Source organism: Megascapheus bottae, chromosome 3 (assembly GCF_031878675.1).
Source record: "Megascapheus bottae isolate mThoBot1 chromosome 3, mThoBot2.hap1, whole genome shotgun sequence".
Taxonomy (NCBI): Eukaryota; Metazoa; Chordata; class Mammalia; order Rodentia; family Geomyidae; genus Megascapheus; species Megascapheus bottae.
Window position 1 is genome coordinate 58,838,439 of NC_143511.1, and position 13,587 is coordinate 58,852,025.

General features: G+C 42.2%; 1 protein-coding gene across 6 annotated transcripts in view; it reads left to right on the top strand.

Annotated features, from left to right (window-relative positions):
• Positions 1–13,587, top strand: part of Ubap1 (ubiquitin associated protein 1) — a 75,761-nt gene that overhangs the window by 54,045 nt on the left and 8,129 nt on the right. For 4 of the 6 annotated variants that reach the window (XM_090330123.1, XM_090330122.1, XM_090330121.1 and 1 more), the window contains 2 exons: positions 1,462–1,586; positions 9,923–10,846. In XM_090330123.1, coding sequence (XP_090186249.1) covers positions 1,462–1,586; positions 9,923–10,846 — 1,049 coding nt within the window. The remainder of the gene's footprint in view (positions 1–1,461; positions 1,587–9,922; positions 10,847–13,587) is intronic. The other 2 variants (XM_090330125.1, XM_090330126.1) reach the window with 2 other exon arrangements.

The following is a 13,587-nucleotide window of genomic DNA, read 5'->3' on the forward strand; positions in this document are numbered from 1 at the left end:
CCGAGGAATTGAACCTGGGTCCTCATGCATGCAAAGCAAGCACTCTACCACTAGGCCAAACTCCACAAATACATATTTTAATTAGACTAATTACTGCTTTTGCTCTCTTCCCATTTCCCCAACTTTGTTGTTCTATAGCTTTGTTGTACAGTCTTACACTTAGATATGGTGTGTTTGGTATTATTCATCTTCAGTCATTCTCTTTCCTTTGTCCCCTGCCTCTCATCTCCCCAAACAGTTCCAAGTTACAGTCTAGTTCTATATTTGTGTATGCATGTATGCATGTGTATGTATGTGCCATATATACATAGATATATGTATGTAGGTTTAACGTCTAAATTTAACAAGTGAGTAAAGTATGCAGGATTTGGCCTTTTGAGCTTGCCTTATCTTCTTCAACATGATCTCCAGTTCTCTATACTTTCTTGCAAATAATAAACTTTCATTTTTTTTTACATCTGAGTAATTAGTATTCAGTGGTACACATGTACCACATCTTTACCAATTCATCTGTGTTGGGTACCTTAGCCAATTCCACCCTTTGGCAATTGTGAACTAAGTTGCAGAAAATGGGTATGCAGATGTCTTTCTTGTATATGATTTGGACTTCTTCAGATATATGCTGTGTGAGATCATAAAGTAGATGCATTTTTAGATTATTGGGGAACCTCCATATTGATTTCTATTGTGGTTACACTAATTTATATTCTTACCAGCAGTATAAGAGGGTTCCTATTCTCCTGAATTCTCAGCAGAGTTTGTTGTATGTAGGACAGCATTTGGAAAATTGCCAAATATATTAATAATTAGGAATAATACCCAAGAAAAGTGATTAGATTGACCATAGTTGTAGGACTTTATTTGCTAGCTGTGTAGAAATTAGATTTACTTTTTTTTTTTTTTTTTTTTTTTGTGGGGAGGACCAGTTCTCAGGCTTGAAGTCAGGACCTGGGCACTGTTCCTGAGCTTTCTCAAGTTTAGTGCTCTACTACTTGAGCCACAGCACCAGTTCCAGTTTCTGTTTATGTGGTACAAGGAATGGAACCTGGAGCTTCATGCATGCTAAGCAAACACTCTACCTCTAGGCCACACTCCTGTCCTAGAAGTTAGATTCTTTTTTTCCCTAGTGCTGGGGTTTGACCTATTTATCTCTCCTTTCTGAACAGAGTCTTCCATGATTTGCTGCAGTAAGCCAGACGATGGCTACTAGGAGATGAGGGCAGAGGGGTCATGGGGGAAAAGCCTGCTGTAAGAATGTTGGCTTTTACACATAAGTATAATAGAAAACCAACTTTAATAAGGTTAAGTAGATTGAAGTAGGATTTTATTCTTTATGTTTAGGAAAAGGTAAGCACTGAAGTCTTAGAATATAGCTTAACTAATATGTATCCATTAAACATAATATTATAAAAAGATAATAAAGTTCTTTGCTGATATTTTCTACTTTATCTTTGATTATAGGAACTTTCAGTTACCTTGATGATGTCCCATTTAAGATAGGAGACAAATTCAAAACACCAGCTAAAGTTGGTCTACCTATTGGCTTCTCCTTGCCTGATTGTTTGCAGGTTATCAGAGAAGTGCAGGTAAGTGGCGATTTTTAGTTAAAGTTTAGTGCATTTAGAAATTAAAAAAATAAGAATTTGATGTACAATGCAATCAAAAAAGCTCTTTTTATGTCTTTGATTTGTATTTTTCTTCTTTTTGCCAGTTCTGGAGCTTGAACTCAGGACCTGGGCACTGCCCTTGAACTTTCTCAAAGCTAGCACTGTACCACTCTACTTGAACCACAGGACTATCCAGCCTTTTCTGTGTATGAGGTGGAAGTTCTGAGAAATCGAACCCAGGGTTTCATGCATGCTAGGCAAGCATTCTACTACTAGACCACATTCCCAGCCCGAGATTTTTTTTCTTTTTTCTTTCTTTTTTTTTTTTTGACTTAAGGTTAATACTCTATTACTTGAACCACTATTAGCTTTTTGGAGATAAGGGTCTCACAGACTTTTCCTGCCCAGGCTGGCTTTGAACCTTGGTTCTCGGATCTCAGCCTTCTGAGTAGCTAGGATTACAGGTGTGAGCCACCTAACATATTTTAATAAAAAAAAATAATTTTATTGAGGTATAATTCACATACCATGAAACTTACCTCTTAAAGCTATACAATGGTTATATTCAGAGAGTTGTGTAAACATTATTGCTGTATAATCTAAGAACATTTTTCCCCCCAGTCCTAGGGCTCGAACTCAGGGCCTGAGCACTTTCCTTGGGCTTTCTTTCAAGCGTAGCACTCTACCACTTGAGCCACAGCACCAGTTCTGGCTTTTTCTGTGTATCTAGTACGGAGGAATTGAACCTAGGTGTTCATGTATGCTAGGTAAGCACTCTACCACTAGGCCAAACTCCCAGTCCTCATGGTTTGTTTGTTTGTTTGTTTTTTTTGTGGGTCATGGGGCATTGTCCCTGAGCTCTTCAGCTCAAGGCTACCTACTGCCCCACCTTTGGGCCTGGACATTGTCCCCAAGTTCTTCAGCTCAAGGCTGCCACCTGACCCCTTGAGTCATAGTGCCACTTCCTGTTTTTTAGTGGTTAATTGGAGATAAAGAGTCTTAAGGTCTTTAGTGACTGGACTGGCTTTGAATCTCGAATTTCAGATCTTAGCCTCCTGAGTATCTAGGATTATAGGGGTGAGCCACCGTCCGAAGCTCTCATGTATTTTTTTTTTTTTAATACTGAATTGGTATTCTTGTATTTGGAAACTTAATTGGATTAGAAAAAACTGATCACCTTATAAACTTTTTCCTTGTTTTGTTTGCCTGATTTTTTTTTTCTTTGTTTTTTTTTCCAGTCTTGGGCTTGGGCTCAGGGCCTGAGCACTGTCCTTGGGTTTTCTCAAAGCTAGAGCTCTACCACTTGAGTCACAGCACTGAGTCAAGCACAGTATGCTTGAGCCAAAGCATATAGGCTTTTTCCTATGTATGTGGCACCAAGGAATTGAACCCGGGTCTTCGTATATGCTAGGCAAGCACTCTACCACTAGGCAAAATTCCTGGCACCTGATTTTTTTTTTAATTGGTAAATACATGTCCATTAAAATGCCTATCTATGTATATAGTACTATTAGCTATGTGATTGAAAGTATCCCTAGGGCTGGAGAATGTAGCTTCATGGTAGAACACGTGTTTTGCATGCATAAGGTTCTCAGTTTAATATCTAGTACTACACACACACACCCTTTAAAATAGTAAGAATACACATAAGCACATACAGAAATTTAAAACATTTGAAAACAATTAGAAAATAAAGTGCTGACTTTTGTTGGATGTTATAGTGCAGGCAGGAACATAGACACAACTACTTGGCAGGCTAAGGTTAGGAGCTGAGACCAACTCAGCAAACAAGCGATCCCCCAAAACAAAGCTGTCTCTTTTATCATATTGCTTCATGGATATATTCAGAAAACTTATTTTGAATTCCAAATGGTTGTCACTCCAGGTTTTATGGTTGTTTTTTACTTGATTAATATGTGTAGCACTGGTATTATAGATGCCTAAAGCACCCACTCATGACAAAATGACCAAAGTTCTAACCTCCATTCTTGTCTAGGTCAGGTGGAAGTAATTACACAAATCAACATTAAACTTTGTTTGCCTGGAAAATTTGGCTGTGGAATTGAGGTTGATCCCTTCTAGTCAGAAAATAGACCTAGTGTCCTACACAGTTTGATTTGTCTATAACTTGTTCACATTTGTCTTTGCATAATAATACAGGCTCAGTTTTTTTTTTAAATTAAAATTCCATCATGGTTCACTAGTAAGATAAATGTAGCTAGCCCTTGTGTCTAGAGTCCAGAAAGCTTCTGTTGGATATAGTGATGATGGTAATAATAGTGTTTATAATAGATTCTGCTATTACTTATATAGATTAGTAGTTATATAATAGCTTTGTAATCTTACAAAGCTACTTTTTCTTGCAAGTCCTAGGCCTTGGACTCAACCCAGGTACTGTCCTTGAGCTTTAGTCAAGGCTTTGTCACTTTATCACTTGAGCTACAGCAGCATTTCTGGCTTTTTCTGTATATGGTACCTAGGAATCAAACCCAGGACTTCATACATGCTATTTGGCAAGTGCTTTTACCATTAGGCCAAATTCCTGGAAAGATTTCTTAACTCTTCAAGGTATCATTTTCTCTTCTGTGAAATGGAAATAATTAGATTTAAGACGTAATAGGGGGGCCTGAAGTTTGGCCTAGTGGTAGAGTGCTTGCTTAGCATTCACGAAGACCTGGGTTCGATTCCTTGGTACCACATACATAGAAAAAGCCAAAAGTGGTGCTGTGGCTCAAGTGGTAGAGATCTATTCTTGAGAAAACCCAAGGACAGTGCTCAGGTCCTGAGCCCAAGCCCAGGACTAGCAAAAAAAAAAAAAAAAAAGACATAATCAGGGTTAAATAAAGTATTTAGCCCTCTGTTTTAATGTTTTGTGCTTCTTTAATAAAGGAGGCTTGGTGCTTTGTATAGAAAAGGTTTACTTGCTTATAATTTTGAAGGCTGAAAGTTCAAGATTGGGTGGCTCCATCTCTTTAGCCACTGTTGGCCTCTGGCTTATATCATAGCATACTGGAAAAGTGGAAAAGGAATGGGTACATACAGAAGGAGCATCTGTGCAAGAAAGGAGAGATCATAGGATTCACCAGGAAATGAGTGATTCTGAGTAGGTGCCAGAGGCTTTTTTGTTTTTTTTTTTTAATTTTTGCTTGAACTCAGAGCCTGAACACTGTTCTTGAGCTTTCTTAAGGGTAGCATTCTACCACTTGAGCCACAGCACCACTTCCAGCTTTTTCCGTGTATGTGGTACTAAGGAATCAAACCCAGGGCTTCAGGCATGCTAGGCAAGCACTCTACCACTAGGCGAAATTAGAAACTCTTTTTTTTTTTTTTTTTTTTTTTTTTTTTTTGCCAGTCCTGGGCTTGAGCTCAGGGCCTGAGCACTGTCCTTGGACTCTTTCTCAAGGCTAGAGCTCTACCACTTGAGCCTCAGCACCACTTCCGGCTTTTTTCTATGTATGTGGTACTGAGGAATCGAACCCGGGTCTTCATGCATGCTAGGCAAGCACTTTAACCACTAGGCCAAACTCCCGGCCCCTAAATTAGAAACTCTTAAGAAAGGCATTAATCCCTCTTTAAAGTCTAATTACTTCCCATTAGGTCATCTTTCCCTCTCTTTCTCTCCCCCCCTCCCCTCTCTCTCTCTCTCCTCCCCCCCCATCTCCTCTTCCCTCCCTCCCTCTCTCCATCTTCTCCCTCTTCCTCTCCCCCCCACCCCCTTTTCAATTGTGGGCACTGTCCCTGAGCTTTTTCCACTAAAGGCCACTCTTGCCACTTTGAGCCACAGTGCCACCTCCCTTTTTTTGGTGGTTACTTGGAGATCAGAGTCTCACAGACTTTTCCTGCCTGGGCAGGCTTTGAACTGTGATCCTCAGATCTCAGCCTCCTGAGTTACTAGGGTTACAGGCCTGAGCCAGGCCTGGCTTTTCCCTCTCTTTTAGTTTAACATTTTATTTGAATATAAATGATCATAATCAAGCATTACATATAACTAAAATATTATTGGAAAGTCTAGTGCTGCTAATTAACCCTGGTCCTTAAGTTGGGCGATAGGCTTCATGTAAGACGAGAGTAGAAAATTAGTAGGAAAGTTTATTAGGGAAGAAATACACTTTCAATAGACTGAAAGTGGGTCATTGTCTCTGGGTGAGAGTGGTCAGGCCTTATCTCTTCATGATTCCACTGTCTTGACAGGGCAGCACTGGGGATGAAGCCCCCAGCACATGGGTCTCTAGAGCCTAACTACATCAAGATCATAGCAATCCTCCTATCCTTCATGTTCCCGACCTCGTGTGTCACACTATAAATACAAACATTGTAATACCACAACAGTAGAACTGATTACCTTAACTGATGCATGTCATATATACAGATATGATGAATTATGGGATGATTCATGTTTCTGGCAGAACTGAGCTAGAGAGGCATAACATTAACCAAAAAGGTATACAATTTAAAACTTAGGTTTTCCCGTTATTTCCATTTATTTATTTATCTATTTATGTGTCTGAACTTAGGGCTTGGGTTCTATCCTTGAACATTTTTGCCCAAGGTATATTCTGCTTGAGCCATTTCCAGCTTTTTGGAAGTTAGTTGGAGTAAGAGTCTCAGGCATTTTCCTTCCTGAGCTGCCCTTCAACCTTGATCCTCAGATCGCAGTCTCACAGATGTAAGCCCCTGGCCCATTTATTACTTACTATTTTACTCTTTGTTATTGTTGTGGGGCTTGAACTCTGGGCCTTGGCGCTGTCCCTGAGCTCTTCAGCGAGTGCTAGTGCTCTACCACTTTGAGCCACAGTCCACATCCAGTTTTCTAGTGGTTAATTGGAGATAAGAGTCTTACAGTCTTTTGTGCTCAGGCTGACTTTGAATCATGATGCTCAGATCTCTACCTCCAGAGTAGCTAGGATTCAGGTATGAGCTACTGGTGTCCAGCAGCTTCAGTTTATTTATTTATTTTTTAGGAAACTGGTTGTAAAGTTGGGTGGCCTCCAGTTAGAAGCTCTAGAATTGTACCGAGTTCTCCCTCTCCTTTCTCCTTTTTTTGTGTTTTTCCTGGAGCTTGAACTCAAGGCTTGAGTGCTGTTCCTTGCATTTTATGCTCAAGGTTAGCTACAGATCCAATTCTGGATTTTTGCTGGTAAATTTGGAGATAAGACTTTGCTACTACCTAGGTTGTCTTCAAATCATGATCCTCAGATCTCAGCCTCCTGAGTAGCTGGGATTACACTGGCTTGAACCACTTGAGCCACCGGCTCAACAGAACTTAATGTTCTATTAAGAATAGAGAGGGAAGGGGCTAGCAGTTTGGCCTAGTGGTAGAGTGCTTGCTTAGCATTCACTAAGATTTGGGTTCGATTCCTCGGTACCACATACATAGAAAAAAGCTGGAAGTGGTGCTATGGCTCAAATGCTAGAACTCTAGCTTTGAGAAAGCCTAAGGACAGTGGTTAGTCCCTGAGCTCAAGCCCTTGGACTGGTTTTTTGTTTGTTTTTTTTTTAAAAAAGTAGGGCCAGGAGTTTTGGCCAGTGGTAGAGTGCTTGCTTAGCATGCGAGCAGACCTGGGTTTGAGTCCTTTGTGCCATATACATAGAAAAAGCCAGCCAGGGTCAGGCGTGGTAGCTCACAACTGTAATCCTAACTACTTAAGAGGCTGAGATCTGAGGATCACGGTTCAAAGCCAGCCTGAGTTGAAAAGCTCAGGGACAGTGCCAGGCCCAGAGTTCAAGCCCCATGACCCACAACCCCCCCAAAAAAAAATTCAAGAGAGGAAGCACAGTGATCTTTCTGGGCATGTGTAGCAACTGACTTAGGACTTCACATTGCTTATAAGCAGTGAATTGTTTGAAACTGAAAGGCTTGTCTGTGTTCAGAGTTTTTACTAGGTATCTTCCACTCTGAAATGCTTTAGCATATTTGACTTATTTCCTCATTTCCTCTGTTATTCCTCTTCTCTGACTTTAAAGTGTCCCCAACTTTCAGCATGCACGCAGGCCCTCCCTCCTCCCCTCACACACTCCCTCTCTTCTCTGATCTTGGTACTGCAGCTTGAGCTCAGGATTTCATATTCTCACTTGGCTTTTTGGCTCATGGGTAGCACTGTACCACTTGAGCTACACTTACCAAGTTTCTGTTGGTTTGTTGACAATAAGTCTTACAGTCTTGTCTGCTCAGGCTGTCTTCAAACCATACTTCTCAGATCGCAGCCTTCTGAGGCATAAAACATTCGTGCCTAGCCCATCAGAGCTTTTGTTTTTCTGGTGCTTAGAGTGAACAAAAACAAAGATACTCTTTTTGGTCCTACATGAATTTTGCTTTATATGAAAGGGGTAGGGTGTGTGTGTGTGTGTGTGTGTGTGTGTGTGTGTGTGTGTGTGTGTGTTTATAAGTTCAACTGTACTTACTACTTGTCCTTTAGTTCCTAATTGTTTTTTTCTTCTGCCAGTCATGGGGTTTGAACTCAGGACCTGGGCACTATCCTTGAGCACTTCTGCACAAGGCTAGTGCTCTGCCACTTGAGCCACAGCACCACTTCTTTTTTTGTGTATGGTACTGAGGAATAGAACCCGAGTTTTTGTGCATGCTAGTCAAGCACTCCACCAGTAGGCCACATCCCCAGCCCCTACTTGTCCTTTAATATATGTTTGCTCTGTAAAGTCTTAATCTATGTTTAGATTTTTTTTTAGTGGCAGTATTGGCAGTGGAACCCATGGCTTTGTATATGCTCTGTCATTGAGCTACATTCCTAGTCCCATTTCTCTTCTATTGTTTTCCTCTCCCCTTCTCTTTACCCTTTATATCCTTCTCCCTGTCTTAAACTTCCCCTCACCCTCTTCTCTCCTAGTCTGGATTTGAACCTAGGCAGACTGGCTTTTAACTTGCTATATATATTTTTTTTTTTTTTTGCCAGTCCTGGGCTTGAGCTCAGGGCCTGAGCACTGTCCTTGGACTTTCTCAAGGCTAGAGCTCTGCCACTTGAGCCTCAGCACCACTTCTGGCTTTTTTCTATGTATGTGGTACCAAGGAATCGAACCCGGGTCTTTGTGCATGCTAGGCAAGCCCTTTAACCACTTGTCCAAACTCCCGGCCCTTAACTTGCTATATTCTTGCCTCAGCTTCCTAGACTGCATAATCATGCTTGGCTTCTAGATTTCTTTTTTTTCCTTCTTTTTTTCTTTTGTTCTTTCCTCTCTCTTTCTGTCCTTCCTTCCTCCCCTCCCTGAATTCTTCAGCTCAAAGCTATCACTCTACCACTTGAGCTACAACACCACTTCTGGTTTTGTGTTGGTTAATTGGAGGTAAGAATCTCACAGACTTTCTTGTCAGGGCTGGCTTTAAACCACGATCCTCAGATCTCAGCCTCTTGAGCAGCTAGGATTACAGGTGTGAGCCACTGGCTCCTGGCTTTCTAGATTTCTTAATAAGAAACTTCCCTGAATTTTGAGTATAACCTACTCATTATAATCTCCTAATTATGTGTATAGAATCTAGTGAGACTGCCTATGTTCAAATCCAGGCTCTAGCATTATGACTTTCTGGATAGCCTTTGTAGTAGGGGTAATAATAGTTACTATACAGGATTGAGAAAATCTAGAGTTAATTCATAGAAAGTCATCTTGGGCTGGGGTATAGCTATGTGAGAGCTTGCTTACCATATCTGAAGTCCTGGGTTTCACCCCAATACTGTACACACACACACACACACACACACACACACACACACACACACACCACAAACAAACCATGCTAACAGTCATGCATGGTACCTGCATGGTATTTCTTTTAAGTGTTCGAGGCTGTTATCCTTGAGCATCGGAACTAATTAGGACATGGTATTAGATAATAGAGGCCTAAGGAGGGTTTAGCTGGATTGTTGTCTTAGTGGTTTGTAATGTTGTGGAGAATGCTAGAGATTACAGATTAAAGCTACATGTGATTACATGTGTTGTCCATCAGATGACTGGTAGAGACGAATGGTATAAGATTTTGGAAAGGCTTTATGAAATATGTAGATAAAGCTCCCTGTCTGAACCATGAATAATTCTAGGGAGGAAAATGGCCAAGGGAAGAGAAACAGAGGAAGTGGCAGGGTTCCCATGGCCTTCTCGGGAGGACGAGTAAGTTTCTACAAGTCATCGAGGAGCATAGTTTGGTTCAGCTGTAGAGGCCACTGGAAGCCTCGTTCTTCTTGAGGATCATCCCACATGCCTTAAATGCTGCTGGCCTGCCACTCTTGTGTAGGGGTGAGGAAGGAGTGAATTGGGTGGGCAAAGGGCAGCCACCTCAGTTCACACCTTTCTCTGCTGTATCTTTGCAGTATGACTTCTCCTTGGAAAAGAAAACCATTGAGTGGGCTGAAGATATTAAGAAAATCCAAGAAGCCCAGCATGAAGCAGAGCGTAAGGCGGAGGAAGCAGAAGCTAAAGTGAATTCTAAGAGTGGCCCAGAGGGCGATAGCAAAATGAGCTTCCCCAAGACTCACAGTGCAGCCACAAAGCCACCTCCTATTAACCCCATCCTTGCCAGCTTGCAGCACAACAGCATCCTCACTCCAACTCGAGTCAGCAGTAGTGCCACAAAACAGAAAGTTCTCAGCCCACCCCACACAAAGGCAGATTTCAATCCTGCTGACTTCGAGTGTGAAGAGGACCCATTTGAAAATCTGGAGTTAAAAACTATTGATGAGAAGGAAGAGCTGAGAAACATTCTGGTAGGAACCACTGGACCTATTATGGCCCAGTTATTGGACAATAACTTGCCTAGAGGAGGCTCTGGGTCTGTGTTACAGGATGAGGAGGTGTTGGCATCCTTGGAGCGGGCAACCTTAGATTTCAAGCCTCTTCATAAACCCAATGGCTTTATAACCTTACCACAGTTGGGCAACTGTGAAAAGATATCGCTGTCTTCCAAAGTGTCCCTGCCCCCTATCCCTGCAGTAAGCAATATCAAATCTCTGTCCTTCCCCAAACTTGACTCTGATGACAGCAGTCAGACGACAGTCAAACTGGCCAGCACTTTCCATAGCACATCCTGCCTCCGCAGTGGCACATCCCGGAATGCCCTAAAGCCTTCTACCCAAAGCAGTGCCAGTGAGCTCAATGGGGACCATACTCTTGGGCTTTCAGCTTTGAACTTGGACAGTGGCACGGAAGTGCCAACCCTGCCATCCTCCCAGATGCCTTCCCTGTCTGTCTTGTCCATGTACACAGAAGAATCATCACCTCCAAATACTGGTTCCACAGTAAGTCTTTGAAATTACTCCCCTAAGTTACAGTACCAAAGATTTCTTTTTCCTGGGGACCAGGATTAATAGTTTTAAACAGTGCCTAGTTAGACTGATGATTGTACTTACTTACTGTGTGCTAGGTATTGAACCCAACACCTTGCATATGCTAGGCAAGCCCTCTACCACCAAACTACACATACCTTCAACCTCGGTTACGTCATCCCTGAATCTTTTTTGTTGTTGGTGTTGATCATGGGGTTTGAACTCTGGCCCTTGGTACTGTCCCTTAGCTCTTCAGCTCAAGGCTAGTACTCTACTACTTTGAGCCACAGCACCACTTCCTGTTTTCTGGTGGTTACTTGGAGAAAAGAGTCTCATGGACTTTCCTACCCGAGTTTGCTTTGAACTGCAATCCTCAGGTCTCAGTCTTCTGAGCTAGGGTTACAAGCATGGAGCCCTGTTTGGCTTTTTGATCATTGGAGATAAGAGTATCATGGACCTGCTCAGGCTAGTGTTGAAATGCAATTCTCAGATCTCAACCTCCTGAGTAGCTAGGATTATAGGTATGAGCCACTATGGCCTGGCCCTGTTTTTTTTTTTTTTTTAGTCAGTCGTGGGGCTTGAATTCTAGGCCTAGGTCCCTGAGTTCTTCAGCTCAGGGCTAACACTATCACTTAAGCTACAGCGCCACTTCTGGTTTCTGGTGATTAACTGGAGATAAGAGTCTTCATGGACTTTTGTGCCCACGTTGGCTTTGAACCGTGATCTTCAGGTCTCAGCTTCCTGAGTAATTTAAGGTTATAGGGGTGAGCCACAGGTGTCCTGCTGGCCTGGCTTTTTAAATTTTTTGTTTGGTAACAAAGTCTATGTAGAAAACCTGGTGTCCTGACTACCTTCCAAGTTTGAGCCACCTTGCTGGCTATATTTAATTTTCCTTCTTTCTTTCCTTCCCTTCCTTCCCTCCCTCCCTCCCTCCGTCCGTCTGTCTGTCTTTTTTATGGGTCATGGAGCTTGAACTCGGCCTGGACGCTGTCCCTGAGCTCTTCAGCTCAAGGCTACCACCCTACCCTTAAGGCAAGCTCCACTTCCCATTTTCTAGAGGTTAACTGTAGATAAGAGTTTCAGGTGCCCAGACTGGCTTTGAATCTTGATCCTCAGATCTCAGCGTCCTGAGTAGTTAGGATTACAAGCGTGAGCCACCGCGCCAGGCTTGTCCTTTCCTTTCTTTTTAACCTACATAGTGTTCCTCGTAACTTCTTCCTTACCTTCATGTTGCTGTGCATTGAGTATAGTTTCTTTCTTTCTTTTTTTTATTTGGGGGGTGATTTTGGGGGGTTGGTCTTGGATCTTAAACACTGGGCCTGGGTGCTGTCCTTGAGCTTTTCAGCTCAAGGCAGCACTCTACCACTTGAGCCACAGAGCTACTTCTAGTTTTCTGGTAGTTAACTGGAAATAAGAATGTCTCATGGACTTTGTGTCTGGGAAGGCTTTGAACCCTGATCCTCAAATCTCAGCCTCCTGAGTAGGTAGGATTACAGACGTGAGCCATCTCACCTGGCTTCTTCCTCTATAGTTTTGCTAACATTTCTTCAGACTGGGTGGTTCCTTTGTGACTGGTAGATAATTTGTATTTGAAGTTGAAGGATGAAGTAGAAACCTGTCATTTAAAGATCTGCACATTTCAGCCAGGTGAATTGTCTCAAGTTTGTAATCCTAGATACTTGGGAGGTAGAGATTGGGGGACTCATAATTCAAGGCAACCCAGGTACAACTATTTATAAGACTCCATCTCAACCAATCGCTGAGTGCAGTGGTCACATATGTTATGTCAGCTAGGGGGAAGCACAGTGTGTTATACCTGTCATCCCCAGTGACACTGAGGTGTGTGTGTGTGTGTGGTCACAGCCCAGACCAATCCAGGCAAAAATTGAGACTCTGAAACAACTAAGCAAAAAGGGCCTGGACGTGTGGTAGTAGAGTGCCTGCTTAGCACTGTGTTCAATCCCTAGTAACACAAAAAGTTAATTTTTTTTTTTTTGCCAGTCCTGGGCGTGGGGTCAGGGCTTGAGCACTGTCCTTGGACTTTCTCAAGGCTAGCACCCTACCACTTGAGCCTCAGCACCACTTCCGGCTTTTTGCTATGTATGTGGTATTGAGGAATCAAACCTGGGTCTTCATACATGCTAGGCAAGCACTCTACCACTAGGCCAAACTCCCAGCCCCAAGTTAGTATTTTTTACACTCTAGTCATACAATTACTTTTTAGTCCTGTCACCACACACATTTGTACAGTCTTGTTTCAAGGAAGGGATGAAGGACGGTTGTCTGTGAGGACTCAAATTTCATGTAGAAAGATAGGTTGATAGAAAACTTTCTTGAAGAAAATCTAATTTTGGCACACAGAAACCTTGCGGATACATTGAGGTTCCTGTATTTGTCATAGATTAGGTATTGATGTGGTTATTTCAGCAGCACAGAACAAACATTAATGCCTTCTAGAATGTAAACATAAAAGCCCAAGAAACCTTAATAACATCACCTCATAGATTTGGGTTTTTTATGACGACACATATCAAGGGACTGTTTAGAGCCAGATAGGAGCTTAATTGAATTGGTACTATGTTGTTCAGAGACTATAACAAGGCTGCTATTAGCCAGTTGACAGATGAAACTTTGGTGTCCTTTATAAGTACAGGGTCCCTACAGTAGTATCCTTGGTAAATGACTGTGAGTGCTTCCATTGTTGGAGAGCTCCC